Genomic DNA, 18,014 nt, shown 5'->3' with positions numbered 1-18,014 from the left:
CACGCACAGCAGGTTGCACAGGAACATGTCCAGGCGGGTTTGGAATGTCTCCAGAGATGGAGGCTCCACCACCTCTCTGGGCAGCCTCTTCCAGGGCTCTGCCATGCTCACAGGAAAGAAGTTCCTCCTTGTGTTTAGGTGGAACTTCTTATGTTCAAGTTTGTGCCTGTTCCCTCTTGTCCTGTCCCTGGGCACCACTGAAAAAAGACTGGCCCCATTCTCCTGACGCCCACCCTTTAAGTATTTATAGGTGTTGATCAGATCCCCCCTCAGTCTTCTCTTCTCCAGACTAAAAAGACCCAAGCCCCTCATAGGAGAGATGCTCCTGGCCCCTGAACGTATTCATAGCTGTACCCTCTCCAGCAGTTCCTTGTCCTTCTTGAACTGGGGAGCCCAGAATTGGACACAGTGCTCCAGATGGGGCCTCCCCAGGGCAGAGTAGAGGAGGAGGATAACTTCCCTCGACCTGCTGGTCACACTCCTCCTGATGCACCCCAGGATGCTGGAATTGAGCTGCTTTTTCTGATGGTGCCACTCAGGTTTGTGATTAGTTTCTGTCTGAAATCCCTGTTTGGCCCAGCCATGCTGGATGACTTTACCCCGTCTAACAGCTGTATGCTGCCAAAAGGAAGAAGCCCTCTCTTCATTTCTGGTCCTTCCCTTACACCATTTCTGGAAGGCAAAAGGCTTGTGACGTGTGAGCAACTTGAATGAGTTTAGTGGAAGGTCGGATGAACACCGGAACAGGGGCAAAAGTGGACAAAAATAGTGTTGCTTGAAAGCCACGGGGCGAAGCGGGACCCCCCTCTCTTAGTGCTCATAGGTCATTAAAGTAATTCAAGCCATAGTATGTAACTTCACCTCAGGTTTTCTCTCTGAATAATGAAGGGAAACCACTTGCAATTGCATAATTAAGGGTTTTGCTTTTGAGTCAATTCCATATGCAGTGATCTGTTCTCTCTGCTGTTGATCAGCGGATGTCTTCAGCTGGCCCAGGTGCTGTTGCAGTAGTCCGGAGTTGTTGAATGTGGCTCCGTGCTGGTGTCACCTTATGTGTGAACAAGAAGTGATGTCCCTGCCCACAGAAGCTCCTCTCATAAAACACCTGTGTTTTAAATTGTATCATTTGAGAGTATTTGTTCCCTTTTCAGTGGAGGTGAGATAAGATGAAGGTCTGAATTAACTGTAAATTAGAGAAAATAAACCAATGAGATGTATGTTTTACCCTATCTGTGACAAGTTACGAGTGGTTTGTCCCTGTGACCAAATGTTTATATTCATTACAGTTGCTGGAAAATAACTTTGTTCTTACTCTGTAGTAAGAGTATTCTGCAATATATTCTGTTGATATACTGTAAGGCACAGTTACTTTAGTCAGACTGACTGTACACCCAGAAGTTTGAAGTATCCAGCTGAGTTTATAATTGAAAGAGCACAAGTGTTTCCATGCGTTTCCTCTGAAAATTCCCTTCTCTCTCCAACTTCCAGGATTTTTCTGTTGCTGTTTAAGAATTGTACTCAGTCTTATGTTTAAGTAACAACTTTAGCAAGATTTTCATTAAAGTTGGAGTTTAAAACAGATTTCTTAAAGAAGTAAGGTTGGAAGAGCTAATTATAATGTGGATACCCTTTGCATACATTTACTTCTTTGCAGCTTTTTATAGACCATAATACCTAGTAGAGCACTGTAGACCATTTAACTGTTAAGAAACAAGGGCTTAATCTTCTGCTAATTAATCTAGGATTTGCCCCCGGTTTTGTAATCTTTACAAGCCTTGTTTTGCTGAATAGTTACTGCAGAATTTTTTCTTTTAGGGAAAAAAAATAATGAACTGAGTTGCAGCCCTATTTCCTAGGCGAACGCTTCCCGGTAAAGCTTTGGAAGTGTGTTGTTTGACTGCTAAACACAAATGCTTCTCCTGGAGAAGTATTTGAGGGACTAAGTGAAAAGGGGCACAGTGTAACTGGGAAGGACCTCAGCCTGCTTCCAAGCTTTCTTTGTTTTCTGAGAATCTGAGTGTTCTGAAGGTGATGTAGGTGAGCTTGGTACAGATGTTTCCCCTTAAATTCTGTCATAGCACATTTGATTTAGTGGTTTGGTTTTTTTTTTTAAATTTATTTTTCTTTCTTTTCTTCCAAGTATAATTATAGCTTCAAGGGCTTCCTTTCTTAATATTAAAGATAGCCTGGGCTTCATTTCCGTTTTCTGGAGGGATGGGGTGGTGGTGCAAGTTTAATTGGTTTAATTTTGCTAACAACTCTTGCAGTTCTTTTAAAAAAAATATACAAAAAGGGAAGAGGGGAGAAGAGGAGGTGCGTGGTTTTATTCTGAATGGTCAAATTCTCTGGGGGATGGAAGTTGCAGTTCTGGTTTCCAGCTGTGAGTTCAGGACTCCAGTTCTTATCTAGGAGAGCGAAGGCAGATCTTGGTCCCTTTTATGTTCTTTTGAAGGAGATTTTTCTTTGTGATTCTTTGAAGGAGGAACAGGATTTAAGGTTCCTAATGCAATACATATATTTTAATTTAATTAAAATATAAACCATGACTTCCAACTCGTTTGACTGCCGTAACTCATTTTTACTAGCGTTTAGGAGTGTGTAAAGCCTGTTTTGGTGGAGACAGCTGTACTTTGAGAACCAGATCTGTGTTGCTGCCATCGGCCCTCCCTTTCATCACTGTGGTTGGAACTCAGGCATGTTTGTGTGGTTTTCTGTAGTTCATCACTCTGGCACAGCCAAACACACAATACTCATCTGTGTTGGGCAGCAACTTCTGTTCTTTGTGTCTTGATAGTTAGATTACTGTAAATTTTGTTTTAAATAACAACTTTATGTTTACCCTCATCTTTCAGTGTGTAACTGACTTGTGCATCAGATGTGGCCATTCCTTTGACATTTATTTTCTGTCTTTGTAGTGCTAGTTTTGCACTGTTTTGTGGTTAACGTCTTCATTTACCATTTTATTTATATGTGTTTAGTTTATAAATACCATTGTATTTATATAAGTTCAGCTACTGCTAAACAAACTAAATTATTTTACATGTTGGGGTTTTTTTTTGGTCTGCAGACTTTTAAAGAGCTCTTAAATCTTGAGTGGAATTTCAAGTTCTTCAATAAAAAGCAATGATACTACATGCTTAAAATAGTAAAGAAAATGCTAACCTAAGTTCTGAACTTGTTTAAAACCAACCAAAGAAGTAGTCCTGTGTTGTTGGTATTCATTGATGCTAAATGCAGCAATGTGCATATTTGGGAGGAAAATACACCTCCTTGGCTTATTTTTCTTCTTCTTTGGGGTTCTTTTGATGTACAAAGAATAGCCTGTTTGCAAATGCACCAGGCTTCACAAGGCCGTGTAACAAGCTTTACTTCTTGGCTGCCCTCATGGCAGATGAAGACAGAGTAATCGTGGGACGTGGGAAGACAACTCGGCTTTCCTGGTGGCTTCTGGTTAACAAATTAAATTGATGCAGGAGGAGACATCCTGGAAAGTTTCATTTTCTTTGTGATACTACAAGAAAACGACTGTGTTGAGACCAGCTGAAGGCAGTGAAGGAAATACATTTAAATATACCTTGGTTAAAGTGATCTTCAGTGCTAGTATTGAATTAATTTTTGTACTGCGTGTGTTAATCTGTATCAGTTAAACCAATTAGGTTAGGAAATGGGGGGGGGGGGGGGAAAGTGTGATTGCGTGATAAATCGGACCAAACGAGTGAGAGAGCATCCACATGCAAAGCTGAATTTCTTTAACTACAGAAGGGATGTTGTTCTCTATGATTTTTATAGATCAAGGCTTGGATGTAAGGTCACTTAAAAAAAAATATAAAATTCTAACTAAATTGTATTTAACTATTGCTTCATTTCAAGTGGTAAGCGCTTTTTAGGTATGACCATCAAATGAAAGATGAAGAAAACAGACATGAAAATCTTCTACAAAAAATAAATATAGATTCTTTTAAAGCCAGTGCCTTTTATGTGCTAGCTTCATAAAAGTTGGAAGATATTAGTTACTGTATTAAACTACTATCACATAGTTTAAAATGATCAGACCCTGTTATTGCCTATATCTTAGTGCTTTCTGAAAAACACCTTTGATGTATAAAGTTAAGTCTCTCAGTGGGGGTGTATTTGAAATCTGACTTGATAATGGCGGCTCTTGTGCTGGCAACCTTAATGCTCAAGTATGGGGAGGTAGAATGCACATCCATAGATCTGTGTAGACAGTGAAAAAAAATTGGCATTAGCTTTAAAATCTACATTAAGGTTTGGTTTTTGTGTTTGTGTTTTTTTTTTCTTTGAACTATACTGTTCACATACACATACAATGTTAACCCTATTTCACAGACCTTGAAACTCCTCGCTGGAAGTTGTTTTGTATAGTGGGAATAGAAATTGTTAAAAAAAGAATTTAACCAATATGACGTTGGGCGTACGCCCATATGGCAAGTGCTACAGGAAGAGTATAGGAAATGGGTTTCACATGTTATGTGTTTTAGGCAGTTGGGAGCTTAAAGTTTCTCTGTTCTGCATCCAGCCTGTCATGCTTAATGAGTGGGGCAAGCGTAGGGTACAACTCGGGGAAACTTTGAATCGCTGACTGTTGTCTGAGGGACTGTGCTATACTTGCTCTATTATCTTTTTGGCATTCTTTCCTAAATATCTTCCGCTGTGAGTAGACAAAATATTGGCACAGAGAAAATTTTGGTTTTAATTCACTGACTGCTACAATATATTCTAATGAAAACTTAGCTTACAACTAAATAATTTTATCAAGCATTAGGCTCTCCCGTTGATACTGTGCAAAGGCAAATGGCATCTGTTTCAAAGACGTTGAAGTTTAAACAGATGAGTCATAAATTGTAGGGGAGCGGGATGTAATGTTCGGATCAAGAAAGTGCAGTGTAGCTTGTTAATGCTACGGTAAATGCTGTATTTAATTTACTTTTGCAGCATGACTTAATGTCTAATGTACTCTTTGCCTTCCTGTATGTATACAGGGGCTCCTTTACGTGATGTTCTTTTCTAATCCATCCTCCCATCAGAAAGTGGAATGCGTCACCTTTCATCCGTGATACTCTTCCACTTCTAGCTGAGAAAGGGTTTCCACATCATCTGTGGAAGACTACCTCATATTGCACTTGTTCCTCTACTGAAAAAAATGCCTTTATGCAGAATTTATATTTGTCCAGGCAAATCCTCCATTGTTACGAATGAGCTTCACAACTTTTTTGTGGGGGGGATTCTTGCACCTTTTCCTTGCATGCCAGTGTAGGAAACAAAGCTCTTAATTTGATTCATCTAATAGCTGCTTCTGCCTTTTTTTTTTTTTTTTTTGTGTAGATACTATGATCAGCTGTGTGCGATTGAACCAAAGTTTCCATTCTCTGAAAATCAGGTAAGAAGAATTATCAAACCATTAAACTGAATCATGGCAACTACGATGTACGACTTTCAAGCCTATACCTAATCCGTTAAACAGTACTTATTTCGGGCAAGGCATTTAATCTCTTTGAGTTTTAATCTCTTATTTTCCTAATCTCTATTTATTTTCTAGTCAGTGCTCACATATAGTCTAAGCTGGAGCTTCACCTCTAGTGGCCATAATTGCCTTTATTTCACAGATTCAGAAACATTTTAGCTTTGGCTAGTGGTCACTGCTCTCTAGGTCAGAAAGAGTTGCACTGTGCTGATTCCTCTTCAACTCTCCTTTTTCCAAGAAGTGTTGTTTCAGACTATGTTAAAAAGTCTTTTTAAAAATGTAATTTCTATGACAAAACCTTTAGTAATGGATGGAATATGATCTTTGGTTTTTGAAGTAGAACAGCTGTTTCATTCGCAACAGCTAACAGAATAAGCTACTTCAGAGCGTGCCACTTTATTCCTGCCTCCGCATCTACAAATTGCGTCATTTTTATATAGCTACGGTGTTCATTAAGGTGGTTTTGGGTTTGTTCTTCTGCTGTATTTCTTTAGAATCCTGTCTCTGAGAAGTTCAGCTTAACTTCTGCCTACTGAAGCCTTCCCCAGGTGGAGACTGGAATAGATCTTTAGGCTCCTGTATTTTGGTGGAAAAAGATGTAGGTTTTCTTTGGATGTGTTTACAAATAGGACAGAATTTACGTTCTTTTGCTGATCAAATCCCATTTGGATGGTAGTGTTATGATTAAAAAGTTTTTCTTTCAGACTTACAGGATACAAGTAAGGGAATAGTTTTAATGCAGTTCAAATTGATTTGAGTTTTGGATGTGGCTGTGTTCACTTGTAGCCAGGAATTGCACTTTGGTTTTTAGTGTGCAAATGTTTTGATACTGTGATCTGCAAATCCTGAGACATGGAAAACTTTCCAGAGCAAATTCTGTGGATTTGTAAACTGTTCCATCAAAGGGAAGAAGCAGTCAGTGGAAACAGCAATGAACTGCTGGGGACCAGAACTTCCTGAACTAGCGTTGCTGCTAGAGGAAAACACGTTATCAAACAGTACTGTGCTCTTTCTGAAGTTATTCTTCCCAACTACTTTAAAAGGAGGAATTTTGCTGACTTCTAGTTTAACACTAGTTGCCTACAGCTAGCGTGATCAGCTGAATAAGGAATCGGATTGTGGAATTTCAATATAGATTCTGTGTAGTATTTACGTTGTCTATGAAATATATGCTGGAAGTGTAATGTGAAACACGCTGTTTCCACTTGCATTCTCTTTCCTGAGTGCGTTTCCTGATAATGCTGCTATTGGATTCACTCATAAAAACAGGTGAATTTTGGTATTACAAACCAGTTCCAAATGTGCTAGTAATTTGGAACAGTGGAAACTGCTTGATTGAGTAGTTCTGTGACTCTACTAGACTGTCAGATTTCCTTGGAGAGAAATACCTTATTTTGGAAATAAATTTCTGTCAATCAGAATATGAGCAGAGCTGAAAGATTGTTTTGAGAATTTCTGTCTTGTCTGCTTGAAATGTTTTGAGCAAACCAACAAGAAAGAAAAAAGGTAGAATAATTTTTTTTTTAAATAACTCTTGATGATGTCCTGAAACTTCCAGGATGTTTGTAATGTTACAAGTCACTTAATTGTTTTATGCATTTAAAATATAAAAGGATAAACATGCAAATTTGGGATATTTTCTGAAGATCTCATATTTAATTTTAGAGATAAAGATCTTTCTTTTTCACAACTTTCAGGTCTGTGTAACATTTACATGGAAGGATGCTTTTGATAAAGGATCACTTTTTGGAGGATCTGCCAAACTGGGTATGTGAATGTATCAAAAGTGCAAGTATTAATGATATTAAATTCTGATAATATTTTTATATAGCTGAATTGTTAATAGTCTTTCTAGTATTCTCAACATAGCTTTTAAATGAGTTCAACTGTATTGGTAATAGATTAATCACTTCAACAGTGGTAATGAATACATGGGCACCATGCAAAGAATTTTAATAAAATGGAGATTTAATACTAGTTTTCCAGAGGCACAAATAGATGTGCAATCTGATGATAATAACTGTGTTGTCTGCTCCTCAGACTTTTTTCTGGGAGCAACCACAACTGACATTAATCACAATTGTTCAAGTTAACATTTCAGTAGTAGGTTTTTGGTAATCCAGCTCTTACTGTTCTAAATGAATAAGATCCTCTTGAGATGTGCTTGTGAGTGAGCGAGTCCCCTCCAGAAGAAGGGAAGTGATAGTAGATGGCTTGAGTGGCCTAATCTGATACCACATTTTGTTCAAGAGAATAGAAGGATCTTCCTGTGCCCTGAAATGATTCTCCTATTGCTTTTTTAAAAAACATTTTCTTACCGATTTGAACACTTGGAAAGAAAAAGAAAATTGTTTTTGTTTCCTGCAAACGTAAGGAGTTTGAGTCTATTATACATTTTAGTCATATAGGGACAATTCTGCACTGCAAATCCAAGATCATTAAATGGATTTGGAACACTCGCCAATAGAGAAACTAAGATTAAATCCTTTTGATTTAAGCAAGGAGCTCTTCAGTCACGTGTCATCATTCTTTAGTGTTTCTATTTATACCTAAGTGTTCTTCATGGCTAGCATTGCAGGATGACGATTGCAACTTTGAAGCTCCAGACAAAGCTTGAAAAAATTTTACAGTACTTATCTCTTCAGGTTTTTTTCAAGTTTTTATGTCTTTTATAGAGTTCTCTGCTAGCAACTACGGAAAGTCTTTGCAATTTTCCATGTGCTGAATACACGTGCTACAGTTGTGCTTGCGTGAACTATATGTGTAACAATATTCCTATGTGTAAGCAGGTGATGCACACCTTTTGTTGCTCTTTTTTTTCCCTAACTGTTCTAAGAAGTCTTTCTGGATAACTGGAGACCTTCCTGAATATGCTGTGGTTTTTTCTCAGAATTTGGTTGGTTCTGTCGTCTTTGGGGCTAGCTTTTCACAATGATTGAAACGGTTTCATAGTAAAGTCCAGAATGTTTCATTATGACTTAAACATAATCTGTGGATCGCCAGAGATTTATAATAATTGTGAGAAAAAGAATCAGTAATCATAATGATGATTACCCTGGGAATTTGAATAAATGTGATGTTACAGCATCTTGAGACAGCTTGCTTGTCTGCAGGTTAATTATATACTAGTCTAAATAATCTGTGAGGCAGATGGCTAGAGATTTATGCAACAGTCCATGTGAAATATCAAAGACATTCTTAACTGAGATGTGAGTAATGCCTAGTTAACAAGCAATGGAATAAATTTTACTTTGAAACTATAAAGCAGATCTTAATGGAAAGAAATTAACAAAAGGAGTCTTTAAGTATGTATCTTAACAGTGCTGTATCGCAGTTTATCCAGGTGCTGCTCCCCAGATTAACTATAGCGTGTGTGTATCTACTTCAGCCCGGAACTAGCAGTGGGATTTCTCAGTGTAAAGCAAAGTTTTCTGTTACTGAAGAAGCAATATTTCTGTTGACTTCTAAGAGGAGGCGATTCTCTCTCGAGATGGAAATTCAATGTAAAACTCCTTTGACTTCCATGGGGCCAAAGTGCAGGGGTGTGACTTGAGAGTTCTGGCTCTTGCTGTGGTGATGTTTTCCTCCCATCTTCCCCTGAATCCAAAGTCTATATCACAGGGGTGGCTAACAGATACTGCGGCTGCTTGAAAAGTGACCCTCTTCACAGCACTGCATGTTATCTGAAATATGTTGGCTTAAGTTAATAGGTAGAGCTATAAACAGATGAGTCTGAGGAAAATCTATATTGCTAAACAGCTGTTCTCACTGTAGTAAATCACACTTGAGATGTGATCCAGAGTATAAAGTAATTCTGCATATAAAGTAATTTTGCACTTCAGAAACTTTTAAAGCCATAGTTTCGTTCCTTTCTTGTGTTTCTTTTAGTCTGTTCAATGATGTGTAAGTTATACACAATCATCTCTTTAGAAGAATTCTGGAAAATAAACTACGTAAGAGAGATGATCGAGACAAATTACTATTATCTGGATGAAATACAGTGACTGTAACTCACTTTTCACTCAGGGAAACAAAATGGGAAAAACAGCATGTTGAATTTGTGGCCGCTTGTCTGAAAATTTACTGCAGGTCAAGGAGCACTAACATAGAAACTTCAGAGATGTGTTAGATAGATATGTAGCTGTGTAAGGAGGCGGAATGTTAGTGAAATGAAACTGTGCCTCTTTAGTACCTTTATGTTTTAAGGATAACTAAGGAATTGTACCTGGGTTTATGAAATTGAAAATTCACTAGTTGAGTTTTCTGTATTCCCCAAGAGGAGTGTACTTTTTTTAACAGTAATAGGAAACAAGTATCTGCAGTCTTTAGATTTTTCCAATGCTTGTATATGGCCAATAACCTTTTGAAAGCAGTTGATAGATTCAAAATGGTTCCTGTTCAGGTATTAACGTTTCTAGAAGTGTGGGCTCCATCCTCTGGGACTGAGAAGTACTACAGGAGTTGAGTCTGGACAGGCCACATTGCTGTCTAGTGAGCACAAGTTTTAATTAAGTAAATCCTTAGCTGTTTCAGTACATGCATAACCGAGAAATTTGGCAGCACTTTCAGTTGGAAACAGTAGGTTTCAGAGGTGAAAAATTCCCTGCATTTCAATAGATAGTAAGACAGAGCATGCAAAAACCTTTGGCCTCAACGAGAGAAGGGTAATTAATCCTGCATTCCTGAGAGAGTAAGACCACGTAATCAAGCGGTTATTGCAGACTGATTAACCCATGGAAGTTCCTATTTCAGATTATCCTTCAGTAATGTGCGTGTTTCTGTATCTTTAGGAGCCAAAAAGCTGCACTGTAGTTAGAAAGACTTTCAAACTATTTTATGTATTGTGTAGATTTTCATACTGCTTTTATGCTTAATGCCACACTCCATAGTTCCACTTCAAAACATTTTGTGGCAGTACTAAATTAAACTATATAAAGCCTTCAGAATGAAAATGACTGACTTTAAAAGTTCAGTCTGTTGGGTTTTTTTTTTTTGGTTTTTTTTTGGTTTTTTTTTTGTTTGGTTTGTTTTTTTTTTGGGGGGGGGTGGATTTGAAAGCGTTGATACCTTTAAATACAGATATTAGTAGTGTTGGCCTCATCTGTAGGATGCTAGAGTACTGAAGTTTGTTTTTTAACAGTATGGGTAACTCTCTGTCTTGATTGCAGCTCTGGCAAGTTTGGGTTATGAGAAGACCTGTGTTTTGTTCAACTGTGGAGCATTGGCAAGCCAGATTGCAGCAGAACAGAATCTAGATAATGATGAAGGACTGAAAGCTGCAGCAAAGCACTATCAGGTACAGAGGCTCCCTCCTTATGCTTAGGAATTCAGAATTATCCGTCTCAGAACCTCAAATAAATATCTCTCAATTTTAAAGCTAAATATACACATACATAAATATATACACATATTTCCCCCCTCTTACTTGCGAAGGTGGATTGGCTAAGTTCCTGGTCCTGGCTCATATTTACCAGCTTTGAAGGATTTAATTCCATACAGTTCCTCATACCCCTTCCCCAAAGCATGTTGGCAACTAGTAACCTTCAGCTCAAGATTTAATAATTTTAGCTAGTATAAATTTCAGTTTTAACAAGTTATACAGTAATAATCACTTTCTTCTTTGTGGAATGCATTCAAATTTCCATGTTCTGATGCCGTTAGGTATAGCCAGTATACCGTGTTGATAAATGGTTTGGTGTAAGTGGCTTCAAGAACAAGAAGTCACAAGGAATTGGTTTTAGTGGCTAAACAATAAATGGGAGACTGTATACCCAAAACCATCTGTTTTTTTGAAATACTTGTATGCATTATATTTGTAAGAGAAAACAACTTGTTGGAAACATGAATGGTAATATATTATTTCGTTTTACTTAGTTTGCAAGTGGTGCTTTCCAACACATTAAAGACACGGTTTTGTCAGCCTTGAATCGAGAACCTACAGTGGACATCTCTCCAGACACAGTTGGAACCCTCAGTCTTATTATGTTGGCTCAAGCCCAAGAAGTCTTCTTTTTGAAAGCTACAAGAGGTATATCTTAATTTTCAGCTTGTATATTTGTGTGCTCATTACGATTTCCACAAAAACTTACAAGTGTTTTAAGTTATTAAGAGCTTGTAAATGGCCTTTCAGAAGTTTTCATTTTTGCCTTTACTAGTTTTCTCCCCCGCCCTTGCAGGTCATTAAGCACAGGTGCCACCTAAGAACTTGTCTGAGGTTTACCTGACAATGCAGTTGTCCCATTTGCCTTTTCTTTCTTCTTATGTCCAAAACAATTAGTCTTCATCTCTACAAGGGATTTTGCTGGTTTTTATTTTCTCCTTTTCCCCCTTGAGAATAAAAGTAATTCTCTAAAAGAACTGAGAGTGCTAAAAGTGGTGCATAGGGTTTTACCATTACTCCCCTCCTTCTCTGCTTGTGGAAAGATTTCATGAGAATTTAGAAAGAAAGGTACAACTGTGCTAGGAAACAAAGGAAATTTCCTAAGAGTTTAGGGGAAACAAGTTCCGTTTGCTCCTATTACTAAGAGAGGAATTCTTTGACCCAGTCTAACTTTGAGAATGCCCTGTTTATCTTGGAAAGTGAAATTCTGCAGGTGGAACAAAGAATTATGTCTCTAACTGTTAAAGGCTGATTGTGAAATACTGATTCAGAGGCTGCATATTTTAATACAACTATTAAAGAACATATGCTTCAAAGAATTTTCCTGTGGAACAGTACTGTCTTCAGTAGAACAGATCTCTTACTCTTCGCTAATCTGCTCTTCTGTCTGTATTTACAAGAAGTTGTCTGTCTAGAAGTTACAGATATCTTAAAGTAGAACTAAGGACATAGAGATCATATGTGATTGCCCACCAACTCTTCTCTCTCCTGACGTTTGGAATACAATGGAGGAAGACAGGGGTTATCTTAACTGGGATCTCTGTTTCTTTTCTTAACGGGGAAGATCTCTGAACGTTCTTGTAGCTTCACTGCCTTTAGGAGGACCTCAAAGAGAAACCGATGTCCTTCAGCCAACTGATAAATTATGTTTAGGTTCTTTGCCGTGCTGTTAGCAATATTTTAGTCTCGGGCTATTTGGATGTTGCTTTGAAATAAGTTTGTATAACAAACTCCTGAAACTTTTCTTCAGAGCGGGAGCAGATACCTCATTTCGCATGGGGAATAGATCTTTCTGTCACCTCTTTCTTCTTCACCTGATTTCTTATTCAAAAACGTGAAAAAGATAAAGCAGGGATGATCCAAACCCCATGTGTAACCAGTGAACTGAAGATTTTTTGTGACTGCTCCCAAGCCCACAAGTCTGCCAGTGTTAGAAGGAAAGTAAAGTTAATTATCCTCTGACTATGGAGGCTGTAGATTTTGCCAGATATGGAAAGGTTCTTCTGTGAAGAATCATGCTTGACAACATGATTAACTTCAGAAACCTGTTTTTCAAGTGGAAATGCCTTTAAGTTTGATCTTAGAACTTAAATTTAGCTTCTTGCTGCATTGACTCTTTACCTTAATTGCAATTTTCTGTTTTTCTCTCATGTGAGACAGTCCATTGATCCGCTTACCAGCTGATAACATTATTTCTGATAGAACTGAGTTTATTCACAAGTTGAAAGCACGTGTGTGGCAAAACCCAAATTGGTCAGTCAAACCTAACTCCACTGCGTAACTACAGATCAGTTCTTTAATTTGTGAGCCTTTCTTAGTGTTTTCTTTAAGTGTCTTTAATTCTGCATTCCATCTCAAGGCTTGCATTGTCGCTGCAATATTTTAAAGATATGTTAGTAAAAAATAAAGCTTCTGATGGCGAAAGATCTATTCCGAGCTGTCTGCATGGACAAATGAGTCTCCTCTAACGTTTCCTTTGTTAATGGAAATGTAGTTAATGTGCCAATATTTTTTAAATTTTCTTTTCTTGGGGCTCAAGCTCTATGAAGGAAGGTACAACTACCACACACTAGGTGGGGCTAGAAGAACAGTCTATTTAGATTTTATTTGTTTTATTTTGTTGAAATATTTAGTGCACGGGACAGAAACATTTTAGCAAAGAAGTAAGTTGCTAGATCTCATCAAGCTCCTTTTTCTCCGTTTGTCATCTAAATCCTCTTCCACAGTGAAAAGATCTTTCCGGCATAGCTTAAATGCATTTGCCTCATAGAAGGTAAATATATTACGTCATAACTCATGCCTGAAGTGTTGCAGATAGATGTGTGAATATGCTGGAATGAGCAGGCGGCTTGGGAATCCCTTTGATTTAATTTTGGCAATTAAGCGTACTCTGCAGACTTCCTAATCTCCCTATACCCCCACCCTACCAGTCTGGCAGTACATAGGAATCACCTGAGTCAGAGGATACTTCTTTGTAAGGGCAGCTATTTAGAGGGGACGGTAAAAGTTTGCATCGATTGCCTGCCTTCTTTTGGAAGGCTGAATGGCTAGTGCAGGCCAGGGGTGATTATAAAAGCGGATAAAGATAGATGCGTGTTCCTATTTTAACAGCTTTGGCTTCAGGAACAGGGTGAGGACGTGAGGCAGGGAATACCACTGCCGCTAGGCACATGCGGCTCCGATACCGAGTATTCCATAGCGCTTGGAAGGAACTGCGGTTATTTATGTCTAGGAATGGCGTTTCTGTACTTGCTGTAAGTTAACAGTGGTGTGGACTGCCATGGAAGGGACCAGCCCCTTCTCTTCGGTTGCACTTCTGCAAATTTTTGAGAGTCCCGTCATGGAGTTGTGTTAGAGAACAGATCCTGAAATTAACTGAAAATTAACTATTTTTTGCTAACTAGATGCCAGCTAAATTCTTTGACTATGGCTGCACAAATGCTTGTGCTGCCACAGGGCTGGAACAAGCTGCCGGCGTCAGGGTGGGAGAGCAGCTTTTGCTGGCAGCTTGCCATTCCTCTGAGGTAGAGCATCATTCTTCATCCTCCGTAAATGCCAGCAGCTGCCAAAAGATTTCTCGTACGACTGACCGAACCTTCGGTGTCCCGATTGAAGTAGGAAATCTGGGAACTGCTGCTGGATGTCAAGGGAGAAGAATGGGATCCCACCTTTGAGCTATAATGTAAAGCTATACCCTTAGAATGTGGTTGTTGCTGATTGAAGATGAAGTCATTTACCTGTTCACTTGTAAAAACTGATGATAACCATCGCTGTTCTTTGTTTTTTCTCCCCTTTCTCCCAGATAAAATGAAAGATGGTATCATAGCTAAACTAGCTAATCAAGCTGCTGATTACTATGGTGATGCTTACAAACAGTGTCAATATAAAGATACTTTGCCCAAGGTTAGTACCTCCCCTGGAAATAATCTGGGATCTGCTGTTATTGGGAATAACTGTTATTGTTTATAATGTAGTTGATGAAATACACTTCAAATGTATCCTTAAGAAAAGCTGACGTATTGCTACATTTAAAAGAAATGAACCTGTAATTTGAAAAGCAGTGAAGAATCTAGGAGGCAAAAGATAGCGTGTGGGTTTTTTTGTTGTTTTTAAGAAGTAAAATCCTATTACGTGAAGTGTTTACTTGCAACTTATTTCATTTAAAGTGAAAGTGAAATGTTTCTGATAGCATTTAGGTATGGCTTCTTGTACTTAATGCCTTACTAAATCTGTCTCTAAATCTAACACTTTCTAATGGGGCTTAATTGGTTTCTAGTCTTAATGTTTTCATGTGAAACTTGCTCTTGTGTCCAGCATGAATACAGTGGTACCGTTCAGTTACCTGGTCATGAAAAACATGACTGAAAGTCAGTGTGTGTCCTTTGTCCTTCTGCCTGCCTTCTCCTCTTCCTCCACCCTAAAACTTTCTCGATACTTGTGAACTATCTCAAATTAGACTTGACTGTTCATTTAAGTGCTGTTGGTTTTGGAAGATGCAGAAGGCTATTTTTTCATGCTCTTTGAATATATACTGCATAACAAGTACTTTAAAAATGAGCAGGTTTTCAATGTATCAAGTGTGTCAATTATGTTCGAATCATAAAATAGTACAAACCCTTTTGTGCAGTGCTAGGTTTATAATAGGTTTCTAGTGCAGAATAGAATCTTGATGATAGGAACTGTATGGGTAAGGGCTGCTATATTAAAGTAAAAGTATGCATTTCTATTCTTAATCAATAAATTGCACGAATGCCTTTGTAGGCCAGTCAGTGACTTTTTATATATATTTTTGAAAAAAACCCAACACTTTGTAAAAGTTAGATTTTAAATATAGGGTAATTTCTCCCTCTAGGTATTATGCTTATGATGAATTTCTGAGAGGCAATGTGATATAATAAAGCCATTGCTTTGTCTTTTGTTGTTGTGGACCTTTCTAAGCCATAGATCTGCTCCCTGTTGCAGTTGCACAGTGATCTGTCAATTGATTATCTGAAAGAACATAACAAGGTTTGCTGGTTCTATGAATTAACACCAACTCTGAGAACAGTTACGTGTTTAGGACCGTGAAGTAGAGGTTGACCCGATGGGTCACGTTCCAGTTGCAAGGCCTCCCAGACAACTTTTTCTTCCAAATTTACCCTCCTCCTTTTTTTTCCCGTCTCTGTGGGGGCAGCAAATTTGCACAAATGTGAAGAAGCAGGTCTTTATATACTGAGGTCTTTAAAACATCACTCTGGTTTTCCAGTGCTCCTTGATTTAAGAAATAAATCTCTAAGACCAAATCCTTGATCAAAGACCATGCCTATACTGTGGGCTGCAGCATAAGGTTTTCTTCATGTCTTGGTTGGTACAACTGCAAAGATAAGTGCATATGTATGAGTCTGAAAAGGACTTAAATCTTTTAAATTGCTTTCTATGTCCATAGTTATTGGTCCTCTTTATTTGTTCTTTGCTTTCATAATTTTAGAGCTACTTTCATGATAGGCCTGCTGCTGTTTTAAGTGTAATCGTTTCGTTAAATTAAAAGAAAAGAAAAAAGTGGCCTGTCTTCTCCCCTTCCCCTTCTTTTAAGAACACTTTGTCTTGGGAGCGTTTGGGTGTGTTCTTGCAACTATCCTTTCTAACATATGCATGCATTTCTAATCTTTGAAGTAAATGTTGCGACTTCATGGCTTGAATTTAAATTGTAGTTCATCTAAAATAATGAGTACTAAGAATTTTGCAACGACAGATTAAAAAAAAAAAGACTGGATTCAATACATGCAAAGTCACGTGGTCTCTGACATTTACCTCTAATGTTTTAACCTATCTAAACCATTAATTGGGTGATTCTAATTTCCTTTTCTTCTTCCTTTTTCTTCCTGCATCCCATGTTGTCTGTGGTGGTGGTTAATGTGGTTGGACTTTCCCCTGGTCAGTATTTTTATTTCCAGGAGGTGTTTCCTGTTCTGGCTGCAAAGCACTGCATTATGCAGGCCAATGCAGAGTATCATCAATCTATCCTGGCAAAACAGCAGAAGAAATTTGGTGAAGAAATTGGAAGGTTGCAGGTGGGTAACTATTTTTTTTTTTCCTCTGAAAAATATGGGAAACCTTTAAACTCTGAAAAGCTAGCTCAGAGATCTAAAATTCAAGTAACTTCAGAATGAAAATGTATTAAAAAATTACAGAGCATGTTTATCACATGAATCAAATAATTAGCAGCTGCAAAGACGAGAGGTATCGCTGTAGCTTTTATTAAGATGTATTTTGATGATTTTTGGGCAGTTTGTTACTGCTTGACATATTAAGTCCGTACCTTTATGTTTGTATAGGCTTCTTATCTCAATATAGCTAATCTAACAGATCTGTTAATAAATCTTCCTAAGTAATGTTATTAAAAAAAAGAATCCCATAATGTTATTAAAAAAAAAAAATCTGCCTAGCAGATCTCCTTTTCTAGGACTGTTCTGCAATAGAATACTAATGTCTTCTGGTTAGTGCTCGCCCTTGGCAGGTCTGGCTATATCAAATTTACTATCATTGTGAAGTTGTATAGTAAATTAGCTTGTGTCTGTGATTTTTTCTTCATGTTGTGTTGCAGGAAATATCCCTTCATGCTGAGTAGTTAAAAGTTTTGGTGGTTTGTGTTGTGTGTGTGGTTTTTTTGTTTTTGTTGCTTTGATGTTTTGGGTTTTGTTTTGGTTTGGTTTTTTTGTAGGGGAGTCTGAGGGGAAATACTCCAATATTACTTATTTTAGCGCTGCTTTGTGAACAGCATGTAGTCAGAAGTTAAAATCCTGTAGCTTCTTATTTAATGCATTTAGTAAGATGAAACTTAATCCTGTTTTACATTGTTACTAAAATACTGCTTCCATAATTAATCTAAATTAGAGGTTTAGTATCCTTTTTGATGAGTTTTTGAAAAATGCAGTTGCTATAAACTAGTATTCTCTTTTTATTTCCCTTTTTAAAAGCTAGAACAAAGATGGATTAAATTGGGGGGGGGGGGGATGATAATGTAAATTTCTCCAAATTAAAGTATATATGCGCACCCCTGTTTCTTCTCCTCTCGCTTTCTGTTTCTGGCAAATGCTGGTTAGACTGTAGAACCGGATCAAACCAAAACTACTCGTTTGTGATTTATGGCACAATGGAAAGTGTCAAAAAAAA

General features: G+C 37.9%; 1 protein-coding gene across 3 annotated transcripts in view; it reads left to right on the top strand.

The window, feature by feature from the left end:
- The window catches only part of PDCD6IP (programmed cell death 6 interacting protein), a 34,169-nt gene that overhangs the window by 2,455 nt on the left and 13,700 nt on the right, over positions 1-18,014 (top strand). For 2 of the 3 annotated variants that reach the window (XM_074150137.1, XM_074150138.1), the window contains exons 2-7: positions 5,344-5,398; positions 7,180-7,249; positions 10,651-10,778; positions 11,357-11,510; positions 14,665-14,765; positions 16,796-16,912. In XM_074150137.1, the coding sequence (XP_074006238.1) occupies positions 5,344-5,398; positions 7,180-7,249; positions 10,651-10,778; positions 11,357-11,510; positions 14,665-14,765; positions 16,796-16,912 (625 nt within the window). Of the gene's footprint in view, positions 1-5,343; positions 5,399-7,179; positions 7,250-10,650; positions 10,779-11,356; positions 11,511-14,664; positions 14,766-16,780; positions 16,913-18,014 lie in introns of all 3 variants that reach the window. The other variant, XM_074150136.1, reaches the window with a different exon arrangement.

The sequence above is a fragment of the Numenius arquata genome, chromosome 7, assembly GCF_964106895.1.
Source record: "Numenius arquata chromosome 7, bNumArq3.hap1.1, whole genome shotgun sequence".
NCBI lineage: Eukaryota > Metazoa > Chordata > Aves > Charadriiformes > Scolopacidae > Numenius > Numenius arquata.
Note: the sequence above shows the minus strand (reverse complement) of the source record. Positions and strands in the feature narration are given on the sequence as shown.